Source organism: Trichosurus vulpecula, chromosome 2 (assembly GCF_011100635.1).
Source record: "Trichosurus vulpecula isolate mTriVul1 chromosome 2, mTriVul1.pri, whole genome shotgun sequence".
In the NCBI taxonomy this organism is placed as follows: Eukaryota; Metazoa; Chordata; class Mammalia; order Diprotodontia; family Phalangeridae; genus Trichosurus; species Trichosurus vulpecula.
The window spans coordinates 379400164-379413001 of record NC_050574.1 but is presented as its reverse complement, the minus strand read 5'-3'; the positions used below and the strand labels follow the sequence as shown (position 1 = coordinate 379413001).

The window sequence follows — 12838 nt, the reverse complement described above, 5'->3', positions numbered from 1 at the left end:
AGATTCTTTGATCTGCTTTTCTAAGGAAAGCAACTTGTAAGGGGTTTACAATCTCACTTTAATTAAACATACATATATCATTCACTTAGTTCAGGGGGTAAAGTCAGTACCCTGAACTTCAGAGCAAATACAAACAGAAATTATAAACAGGGAAAATAACATAAACCAACAGACAGGCTTCTGTCTGAGCATGGCAGTACATACATAGCTACCAGAGACAGGAGCACCAACATCTGGGTTTTCAAAGCCGGGGGGCTCCAACGGTTACCCAGAGTTTTGTCAAATCACACAACACTCTTTTAGTGAGTGAGCCCCCAAGGCAAAACCTCTCCTTCCACAGTTCTGAGAGTTCTAGGCTAGTGGCTACCCTCAGTATGTATACCCCTTTTCAGGACCTCAGGGCTTCACACCTGATCTAACCGGAAAAGGGTGTGGGCTTTCCTACAAACAAAGGCAAAACTCAATCAAAGGCACTTGATTGCCTTAATGCTAAGAAGCACTTCAAAACGCAAGACAACAAAAGGTCCCACTTTGCTTGCCATTACAGAACTTTATCTTAAATTTTATAGAAAAAAATTTAGTCCCTTCACCATAGACTTCTTTTTTTCCTCTCTTCCTCATCTTCTATCTCTCAGGGGCCTTCTGCCATTTCCCCACTATACACCCCTGTTCCATATGATGGAATGGATTTATTCCTTACCAAAACTACCCCCCTCAACCTCCGAAAGTTTGCCCCCTTTCATCCCCCTACTCTTTCACTTATTTTCAATCTCTCCCTCTCTATTGGCTCATTTCTTATTGCCTAGAAACATGTCCATGTCTCCCCTATCCTGAAAAAAAACCCTTTTACTTGATCCTTCCATCTCCATTTTCATCCAGTTTTTCTTCTGTCTCTTGTAGCTACACTCCTCAAAAAGGCTGTCTACAATAGGTGCCTTCACATTCTCTCCTACCACCCTCTTCTTAATCTTTTACCATCTGACTTCTGACTCCATTATTCCACTGAAATTGCTCTCTTCAAAGAGATCAATGATCTCATTCTCTAATGATCTTATTCTCCTTGGCTTCTCTGTAGCCACTGTTAATCACTGTTAATCATTCTGTCCTCCTTAATACTCTTTTTTTATCTAGGTTTTCAGGACATCACTCTCATCTGGTTCTCCTCCTTCTTTTCTGAGCACTCCTTCTCTGTCTTCCTTGCTGAATTTTCTTCCAGATCATGCACCCTCTAGTCATAGGTGTCACACAGGGTTCTCTTCTCCCTTTATACTACACTGAGTGTTTTCATCAGCTCCCATTGATTTAATTAACATTTAGTTTAATTAGCATGGATTTAATTTGCATATCTTGATTTAAATATTTTGATGATTCTCAAATCTACCTATTCTGCCACAGATTCTCTGCTGAGCTCTAATCTCATATTTATCTCCAACTGCCTTTCGGACATCTCAAGTTGGATGTCCAGTAGATGTATTAAAGTCAACATGTCCAAATTGGAACTCAATATATTTCCTCCTAAACCCTCCCCCCTTCCTACTTCCTTTTTACTGTAGAGAGCAATACCATGCTCCCAGTCCCTCAAGCTCTCAGCCTGGGATGGACTCTTCATTGTCCCCCTCCCTACACCCATATTCAATCTGCATTCTATAATTAGGGGGGAAAATCTTTTTTTAAAATAAAAAAATGGATGTATTTTGTCAAAAGCTTTACCTCCCTTACTAATATAATCATGTGGTTTTGATTGCTATCGATATTATCTATTATGTTCATTGTATTCCTGATAATGAGTTTGCCTTATTTTCCTGGTACAGATCCCATCTAATTATAAGATATATTCTCTTGGATATGTTACTATAGCCTCTTTGCTAACATTTTGCCAATTTTCTTTCTATACATCTAGAGTGCTTGCTCTAGAGTAAGGAAGACCTTAGTTCAAATGCAGCCTCAGATACTTCCTAGCTGTGTGGCCATGGGTAATTATCTAACTTCTGTGTGCCTCAGTTACCTCAACTGTAAAAGGGGATAATAACAGCACCAACTTCACAGAGTTGTTGTATCAAATGAGATCCTATTTGTCAAGTGCATTTCTCATTGTCTGCCACACAGCAGCCTAATAAATGCTTGTTTCCTTCTGTTTTACCTCTGATTTCTCTTTCCCTGTTTTAGGGATAAAAAACACCATAAAAGAATTTAGTAGAATCCTTTTATCTCCTTATTTTTAAAAAGAGTTTTATAATATTGTACTTAATTGTTCCTTGGATAGTTGATAGAATTCACTAGTAACTTCATTTGCCTGCTAGATGGTCTACAATAAGGAAGACCTGAGTTCAAATCCAGCCTCAGACACTTACTAGTGTCTGTATAACCTTGTACTAGTGTACTAGTATAACCCTGGACAAGTCACTAAACCTCTGTTTGCCTCAGTTTCCTTTGTCTATATAATGAGGATAGCCCCTACCTTTCAGGGTAATTTTGAGGATCAAATGAGATAATTATTGTAAGCACTTAGGAGAGTGTCTGGTACATAGTAAGTGCTATATAAATGTTAGCTGTTACTATTAATATTATTACTCCCTATTTTTCCCCTTTTGCAATTGATTTATGGCTTGTACAGTGTCTTTTTCTAAGATTGGGTTATTTAAGTTTTCTCTTCTATCTCCTCTATCAATCCATATATTTTATATTTTCCTAGATATTCATGCAATTCATGTAAATTTGCTATTTCATTGGCATATGAATTAGAGTTATAATATTTTAAATGAAGATTTACTGTGATTTCTTCTTTTTTATTTTTGAAACTAATTTGGTTGTTTTTCCTTTAAACAATTTTACTGTTTTATTTTTAAAATCTCATTCTTCTTACTCATCCAATTTTTTTTGCTTATAATTTTCTTAAGTTTTTAGAATTTTAGAATTTCTATTTTAGGGTTTAGTTGAGGTTTTTAAATTTGTTGATTGTTTAAGTGGGTTTCATTTGTTCTTTCTCTTTTTCTTGATGAAAGTTTTTAGAGATGTTAAGTTTCCCCTCAGAATATTTGCATCTCAGGAGTTTTGGTAAGTAGTCACATCATTGTCATTTTCATTGCTGAAATTTTCTATTATTTATTTTATCTCTCTTTTGATCCATGACTGTTTTTTTGGATTAAGTTATTTAGTCTCTAATTATTAATACCCTATTCAATGATATTTAGTTGAATATTTTTTGAAGTTTGGTTTTTATGCCCTAATTGCATTGTAAATTTTTGTAAATGTGCCATACATTGTTGAGAAATATCTCTATATCTCCATATGAAGAGGAAGGAATATATATATATATATATATATATATATATATATATATATATATATATATATATATATACACATTTGTGTAGATATATACATGTATATCTATCTAATACATATTTACATTCCTTTGTCTTCCTAGTCAATAATGATCAGAGAACTATCGTATCTCATTTTATAAGGATTCTATTCAGGTTGTTAATGTCTTTCCTGTTTATCTTTTAAGATTTGTTTAGGTCTGAGAGGGGCGTGTTAAAATTCTCACTTATTATTGTTTTACTGAATATTTCTTCCTGTAAATTAATTTGATTATTTATTCTTCTGGTCTTAACTTCCTTACAATTTACTTACTTTGTTTGCCCAGGTATGAGCTGGATCTGTTGCTACTTCTTTACTTGCTAGCATAGTGGCAATCTGAACTGTGATCCCCATCCTTGTCATAAATCCCTGAACTACAGTATCCATGACCCAGATCCAGGTTCAGAGTGACACAGTCTCCTGTTACAGCTTACAAATGCAGCCTATAGATAAAGATAGATCCAGATTTATATATGTATCTATCTATATCTATTTATGCCTATATCTATGAAATCTTCAATGCCCACAGGCCCCTGGCTGTTTCCTTATGCTGAACCTGCCTGGAAAATGACTTATTGTGGTTTTTCCATGGATTTCCTGATCTGATTTCCTCTGTCTGAAACTCTTCCTAGATGATTGTTGTAGTGGAGAACTGTGCTATACTGCCTCCTTTTAGTCTTTCCTGATCTATGCCTTTCAGGATTTAGATGCTATGCCATTTGGTGCATATATAGTAAGTAACAATGTTAACATATTGTCTGTGGTACATTAAGCATAATGGAGTTCTGGGTTTATCTCATAAATCAAGTTGGTTATTGTTGCCTTGTCTGAGATCAAGCTATGTTTGATAGTTTTGCCTTTCTGAGTTCAGCTGAAGCAGAACAGATTTTCGATCCATTCTTTATTTTACTTCTGTGTGAGTATTTCTACTTCAAATATTATTGTAAACAACAGTTTGTTGTTTCTGTATTATAATTAGTTCTGCTATCTTCCTCCATTTTATAGGTGAGTTCATCCCATTAGTGTTCAGTTATTATTGCTTATTGTGTATTTCCCTTCATCATATCTTTTTATGCCTTCTCCTCAGTTTTTCCTCAGCCACCTCTTTACATAGAATAAAGAGTTGAGAGAGAGAGGTGTGGTCAGTATTACTGATAAAATATATGGATCCCATATAAGCTCTGAGGATGAGCATCCCCACTTGCATACCTGCAGATAAATTTCCCTGTCAGGTTCCTAGAGGGTACCTCTGATGATTTGGTGGTGATTTTCATTCATATCACTGGCTCAAGCCCCTACTTATGAGCTTCCTCAAAAAATTCTTAGGTGAGAATCATTTAATCAGACAGACAAGAATTTTTAAGAAAGGACTAAGGTCACATAGTAAGCACACCTGTGTGTTTGTGTTTGTGTATATTCAACACTCCTTCATATAAAAGTGAGGTTCATATGTAGTCCACTTATTTTAGCCATTGTTCTATGTTTTTATAGTCTGTATAGTCTGATTATTTGAGATAGTGCCAAAGTGGATTAAAAATGCATATTTCCCAAATGATGACTCGCAGTTATACAAGGAGACTTATTGAATTAGTCAATCACTGTTTTTATCTTGGATAGATGATGCAAATGGACAATGAATTGGGGCCAACATTGCATGGTAGATTGAGATGGATTGCATTTGTTATATTTTCAGTGCTTTCAATAATCTTAACCTTCTTGATACAACAAAAATCCATCTCTTTAACAGTAATATTCTCCTGGTGATGCTATGTAACTGTGAATGATTCCAGAACTGTTGTTGTTGAGTCATTTTTCAGTTGTGTCTGACTCTGTGACCCCATTTGGGATTTTCTTGGCAGAGATACTGGAATGGTTTCTTTCTCCACCTCATTTTACAGATAAGGAACTTAGGAACTGATTCCTTGCCCAGGGTCAAGCAGCTAGTAAGCGTTTAAAGCCAGATTTTAACTTAGGTCTTCTTGACTCCAAGCACAAGTATTCCTATTTCATGTTGTATTGTCCAGCAGATTAGACCCTCTCACTTATCTTCAATCTCTCCATGTCTTCTGGCTGCTTCCCTTCTGTCTACAAATGTGCCCATACATCCCTTGTCTGCAAAAAACCTCGCTTGATCTAGCCATTCCTGCTGTTATCTTGTATCTCTCCGGCCTTTTATAGCTAATTTCCTTGAGAAGGCCATGTACAACAGGTGCTTCCACTTCCATTCCTCTCACTCTCTTAACTCTCTCGAGTCTTGCTTCAGACTTCATCATTCAATCAAAACTGCTTTCTTCATAGTCTAGTGATCTTCTAATTTCCAATTATGATGGCCTTTTCTCAGTCCCCATCCTTCTTGACATCTCTGTAGCCTTTGATACTTTCTACCACCTTCTTGGTTCCTGTTCTACATTCTGCCTGTTTCACTGCTCCTCAGCCTCCTTCTCATTCAAGTCATACCTGCTAACTGAGAGTCTTCCACCAAGCTCTATATACTGGATCTTCTCTTCTCCCTAGATAAAATACTATTTCCCTTGCTAATCTTACAAGTTCCTGTGTATTCAATTATCATCTCTGTGCTGATGATTCTCTCAAGCCTTAACCTCTTTGCTGACTTCTAGTCTTCCATCTCCAGCTTGTAGTATAAATTAGAACTGGATGGCTTGTAGGCATTTTTTTAACACAATATGTACTAACCTGAAGTCATTATCTTTATCTTTCCCCCTAAATTCTCCCCTGTTCTTAACTTTATTATTACTGCTGAGTGTGCCACCCTCCTCCTAGCCACCCAGGTTGGCAACCTGGATTTCATCAATTCCTCTCTCTCTCTTTCTCTCTCTCTCTCTCTCTGTCACCCCCTAGCTGTTGGACCAATCTGTTACCAAGGCACATTGATTTTACTTTCATTAAATCTTTCATATATAACTTATTCTCTCCTCTGAAACTGCCTGAAATAGCCCTTCATTACTTCATACTTGAACTATGCTTTGCCTCCAGATGGTCTCCCTGCTACAAGTATCTTCCTACTCCATTCCTTCCTTCACTCAGCTGTTAAAGTGATATTATTAAAGGGCAAGTCCTATCACCTCACCCTCTCACCTCAGCCAATAAACTTCACTGGCTCCCCATCACCTCCATGATCAAATAGAAAATCTTATTTTTTTTTGCACTCAAAATCCTGCATAACCTGCCCCTCATCCCCCACTTCTTTCATTTTATCTTCCCTTCTCCCATATGCTCAGTAACACCAACCTCCTTGCTATTCCTTGAACAAGACACTCCATTTCCAAATTTGATATTTTTTAGTGACTGTTTCCCATGCCTGGTTTGCTATCCTTACTCAGTTCTGACTCCTGGTTTCCAAAAGTCTTCGAATCTTAGTTAAACTCACCTTCTACAGCAACTCTTTTCTGATTCCCACTTAATTCTAGTGTTTTTGGTCTTTTGATTTTTTTTCTAATTGATCCTGTATAAAGCTTGTTTGTATGCTACTTCCCCATTAGATTGTGAACTTCTCATCAGCAGGGATTTTGTCTTTTGCCTTTATTCATGCACGGTGCTCAGCACATAGTAGGCATTTAAGAAGTGTTTATTGACTAAATATTATAATCTGTATAAATTCCCTGACTTCTGTTTGCTTCGATAAATGGATTTATTTGCTATTTACTATTTGTGGTTGTCTTTTGTGTAATTAGCATTTAATGACCAGGGAATGGAGCCTTTGAATTTAATCTTTACACCTTAGTTTATAAAGGATATATTTAAATGAAAGTAGATAGATTTAATTCTAGTCCAGTACCACCTTTCTGAGGAGAGCAGACTAGACAACTTGGTGATACATTCTCCTGTTCCCTTCTAGGTAGTTGTTAAAGTCTTCCTTGAAGAAAAGTAGGTGAGATTCCTGAGTTATTTATTAAAGCCTGTTGAGGAGCCATATTTAGACAAACACAAAACCTATAAGAGCAGCAGGCACACTTTATGCAAGGAATACTGGTTGAAGCCTAGGTTAAAGATATAAATAAAACAAAATGACACGTATAATAATTCAATTATGTCGACTAAATAAGAAAGGGCAAAGAGAACTTATTCCTAGCTCACTTCTAACTTCCTAACCGGAATGATGGCATTCAGTGCCAAGGTCATGTACCTTTACCATCTTACCAATAGGGGTTCCCACTCCATAACCTTTGGAATCAATGAGTCCTCCGATCTGAGTAAGGTTGCAGTTTCTTTGAGTCACGTACTCAATGCTAGTGGACTCCATCAGTAGAGCGTAGTCGGTGGTGAGCACACGCTGGATACCTTCATCGTTATTTTTTACCAAGGCTGTCTGTTGCCTGCTGCTCATGAAAGCCCACATTTTCTCATAAGTGGATATCTTTGATTTCTGTAAGGAGAGAAAGAATGTAGCTGTGGAAAGATAATAGAAAATATTCTGTACTTTTTCAAATTAATTTTTTCAAATAACACATAGTAGTCTCATCCTTTGCAAACAGGGACTCTAGGTACAAAGGTAATGATTTTCAAACAGTGGAGTTAAAATAATAAGAGGTTTATTTTTATTGAATTGATTGCATTATTACCTCAAACTCCTTTTTCTACCTTGATTAGACAGAGGAAAATATTCTAGAATTAAAACAGCACATGCCTAACTGAAAGAGAAGTACTATGATCTTCTGGAACAGCTTACTCACTGGTTCTTGACCAAAGATTGAGGGTATCTAACGAGCATTGGTAAAAATGTATTTGGCTTAGCATCTAATCAAAAGGGTTTTTAAATAGAAAAGGAAATAGAAGGGATAAATTGTTAATGTGAAATCACCCAGCTATATATCCTGGAGAGTAGTTGCAATAGCAGAAGAATAGCAATAGCAAGATGCTGTGAAATTCCAGTAAGTATTGTTCAGTAAATATTGTTTTGGAGTATAATTTGTAGTATTTCTCAATTGTGAAGAATTGCAAACTAAGGAATAAAATTCTGCTGGTGAAACTGAACTTCGGTATGTCAAGACCCTAGGTTTGGGAGGACTTATGTCTAAAAGGAACAATTTGTTTTTGTTTTTTCCCCTTATGCTGTTAGGGAAACATCTTGAGAAGTGAGGAAGGAGTAAATGAGAAAACTTTGTAGGATTTTGAGAACTTAGTGCCCACATGGCAAAAGCATTTTCACTTTTGCTTGTCCCTGAAAGAGAGAGTCAGAGAGACAGAGACTAAAAGACATACGAGGAATGGCATAGAGACAGCTAGATGGTGCAGCCACTTCTACCTGTCAGGACTGCAAGTAGGGGTCTAACTGAAAGAGAATAAGAATGATTTGGGTTCTTTTCTAAAGAAAAATACTCTGCATTTCCTTTCCCAATCACCCAGTGTTTTTGCTGTCCAAAATTGTTGCCCAATATTGTTTACTCTAAAATTTTCCTATTCTTTAAAATGTGCTTTATGTTTTTAATTTGGTATCATGGGTGGTTTAGGTAAAGATATAATCAATTATAACTTCCTTGGTTTAAGAGCATCTTTATTTGTGAACAGAGAGTTTGCTGTTATGTTGTTCATCTCTTGCTTCTTAAAGAGAACTGATGGTAATACAGCGATGTCTTGACATGCACATGAATTGGATTTAAGTGAAACAAAGTTGCACAAAGCCATCAGCCGCACTCTCTTCTGGAATCATCAAAGTCCAGTGGCAAGACAAAAGTCAAGACAACTAGCCATGGCCCAACATACAGTGGATGATGTTGGCATCTTCGATATCTGACCAAGCTGTAAGTGCTCCACAGTGCCTGCTTCAGCTGCCTTCATGGCAGTTGGAAATAATTGTCCTCATCGACCCATTCTGCCAGGATAAGTCTTTTCATGCTTGCGGTAGACTTCCCCCTAACTCAGAAATGGGTTTGAGGCCTGCCAGTTAGTTACCCTCAAGTTACCTTTAGCCCATCTGCTGAGACAGTTTTACTGGAGTGTGGCCACTGCACATACTACAGTTTCTTGGAGCCACAGGTGAGAATTGGGTAAGAGATGGATGCCAAAATCTGAAAAGGGCTTAGTAAGCCCTCATACCGGAGGTGCTAGTCCTCCATGAACGCCCTTTACACCCCAGAGAGTTACAAAAAGATGAAAGCATTGTAGTTGCCGAAGTGTGAAAGTGATAAAGGGTCAGGGGTTTGTACCCTTTTATTAAAGAATCTTACTAATATTTATCTCATTTTTTATAAACCTACTACATGAAGACAAACCTGATTCTGGTTCTCTCCTCACTGGGGGTTAAAAGAAGTAAGTGTGATCCAACCATTCTGGAGAGCAATTTGGAACTATGCCCAAAGGGCTATAAAAATGTGTGTGCCCTTTGACTCAGCAATACCACTCCTAGAGCTGTATCCCAAAGAGATCATACAAGGGGGAAAAGGACCCATGTGTACAAAAATATTTATAGCAGCTCTTTTTGTGGTTGCAAAGAATTAGAAATCAAGGGGATGCCCATCAATTAGGGAATGCCTAAGCAAATTGTGGTATGTGAATGTAATGGAATATTATTGTGCTATAAGAAATGAGGAGCAGACAGACTTCATAAGAACATGGAGAGTCTTATATGATCTGATTCTAAGTGAAGGGAGCAGAACCAGGAGAACATTGTACACAACCACAGGCACATTGCTTCTGTGATGACTAACTTTGATAGACCTGGCCCTTCTCGACAATGCAAGGTTCTGAGGAAGCTCCAAAAGACTCATGATGGAAAAGGCTGTCCACATCCAGAGAAAGAATTGTGGAATCTGAATGCAGATTGAAACAAACTATTTGCTCTCTCTTATTTTATTTTATTTTTGGTTTTGTTACATCTTTCTCATGGTTCATTTCATTGGTTATAATTCTTTACAATTTGATTATTGGAAAAGAAGTTTAATATGAAAGTTTATGTAGAACCTATATCGGATCACATGCCCTCTTGAGGGGAGAGTGGGGAAGAGAAGGAGAGGGAGAAAATTTGGAACTCAAAAACTTGTGGAATTGAGTGTTGTAAACTAAAAAAAATTAATAATAAAAAATTAATTACCATATATAAAAAAAAGTTGGTGGTGGTCTGGTGAGGTGGGCAGAGAAACTGGTGATGTTGAGTTATCTGCCCTCTTCATTACTCCCCCATCTAAACATGCACATAGAAATCTGTGGGGATGGAGTTGAAGACAGGGACCAAAGAGGTCCTGCCTCATAAAATGAGACATGGAGTAGAGAGGTAGGATGGCCTTGCCTACATGACAAGGGTGGGGGCTTTCTCTTCACCTTACACAAACCTCTACATCCTCACACCTGGCCACACTGGCTTAGGGCTTTAATCCAGTCTGTATCTTTGTGTACTGTGGTAAATTTCTTGAGCTCTCTCATTCAACTGAAACTTTTCTCCAAAGTTCTTTGTGATTTCAAACTCACCAAATCCAATGGAATGTTCTCAGTCCCATCCCTCTTGACCTCTCTCTGCAGTCTTTTAAACCGAGACCACTTTCTTCTTGATATTCTCTTCCTCTGGGTTTCTCCTCGGCCACTTACTCTTTTCTTCCGTCACTACTCTCTACTGAATCTCCTACCTATCTGACCAACTCTTTTTTAGTATATTTTAATTCCTTGTTTCAAGTTTGTTTTTGTAAGCAACATATTACTAGATTCTGGTTTCTATTCTGTTCTGCTATCCTCATCTGTTTTAGATGAGTTCATCCCATTCAAATTCATAGCTACGATTGCTGTGTGTTTCCCTCTATCCTAGACTACCATATTTGTCTTATTTTTTATCCTGTTCCCTCTTACTATTTCCCTTAATCTGTCCTCCCCTCTCTTATCCTTCCCCTTTTTCTCTTACCCCTTTCACTCCTGTTTTCCCACTGGGTAAGATGAATTTCTGTACTCAACTGTCTGTGTATGTATATTCTTCCTTCCTTCAGCCAGTTCAGAGGAGTGAGTTTCATATGTTGCCTGCCCCTCCCTGATTCTCTCTTCTATTATATAAATTCTTCCTTGCCCACCTGATATATGTAAGATAATTTCCCCTATTTCTATTCTTTCCCTCCCTTCCTCCCTCTTCTTCCTTCTTCTCACCCTTCCATTCTTCCTTTGAGATAGAATCATACCCATGCCCTTTATCAAGGTAGACTTTAATAGCCCTAGTGATAAAAAACTTAAATGTATCACTTTCCCACATAGAATTGTAAGCAGTTTATTCTCGTTTAGTCCTTCTTAGTCATATTTACCTTCTTATACTTCTCCTGAGTCTTGTGTTTGAATTTCAGTTCTTTTCATCAGGAATGCTTGAACATCATCTACTTCATTAAATATCCATTTCTCCCCCGTAAGATTATACTCAGTATTGCTGAATATGTTGTTCTTGGTTTTGATCCTAGTTTTCTGCCTTCTGCAATATCACATACCAAGTCCTCTAGGTTCCTTTAAGTTGTTGTTGTTTAGTAGTTTCAGTCATGTCTAACCCCATTTGGTATTTTCTTGGAGTGGTTTGCCATTTCTTTTTTCCAGCTCATTTTAGAGGTCAGGAACTTAGACAAACAGTGTTAAGTGACTTGCCCATGGTCTCACAGCCAGTAAGTGTTGGAGGCTGGATTTGAAATCAAGAAGATGAATCTTCCTGACTCCAGGATCAGCACTGTATCAAGTGCACCACCTAGTTGCCCTCCTTTATAGTGGTAACTGCTAAATTGTGTGTGATCCTGAATGTGATTCCTTTTTTTTTTGGCTGCCTGTAGTAATTTTCTCCTTTACCTGAGAGTTCTGAATTTTGGCTATGATTTTCCTGGGATTTCTTTTAGGAGGTACCTAGTGGATTCTTTCAATTTCTACTTTGCCCTCTTGTTCTAAGTAGCTGGGTAGTTTCCCTTTATAATTTCTTGAAATATGATGCCTAGTCTCTTTTGGTTCAAAGCTCTTAGGTAGGTCAATGATTCTTAAATTATCTCTCCTTAATCTATTTTCCATCTCAGTTATTTTGTTTTTTCTATGAGATATTTCACATTTTTCTTCTATTTTTTCTGTCTTTTGACTTTGTCTTATTGTTTTTTTATGTCTCATGAAGTTATAATCTTCCACTTGGACAATCATAATTTTCATGTAGTTTTTTTTCTTCAGTGAGGTTTTGTACCTCATTTACCATTTGATCAATTTTGATTTTAAAACATTATTTTCTTCAGTATTTTTGTATTGCTTTTACCAAGCTGTTAATTTTCTTTTCATAATTTTTTTTTGCGTAGCTCTAATTCCTTTCCCTAATTTATCCTCTACCACTCTTGTTTGATTTTCCAAATCATTTTTTGCTCTTCTAAAATTTTTTTCTTTAAAACTTTTTAGAAATTTTTGTTGGACTTCTGTCTAATTTGCATTTTTTATTTGAGGTTTGGTTATAAACATTTTCAAAGCATTGTCTTTTTCTGTTTGTGTCTTGAGCTTCTGTGACACTATAGTAGCTTTTAACAATCAGATTCTT

The 12838-nt window shown here is 36.9% G+C and overlaps 1 protein-coding gene across 1 annotated transcript in view; it reads right to left on the bottom strand.

Annotated features, from left to right (window-relative positions):
- GRIK1 (glutamate ionotropic receptor kainate type subunit 1) overlaps positions 1-12838 on the bottom strand; it is a 147553-nt gene that overhangs the window by 5814 nt on the left and 128901 nt on the right. The window contains exon 14 of the mRNA XM_036745122.1: positions 7522-7747. Within this exon, the coding sequence (XP_036601017.1) occupies positions 7522-7747 (226 nt within the window). The remainder of the gene's footprint in view (positions 1-7521; positions 7748-12838) is intronic.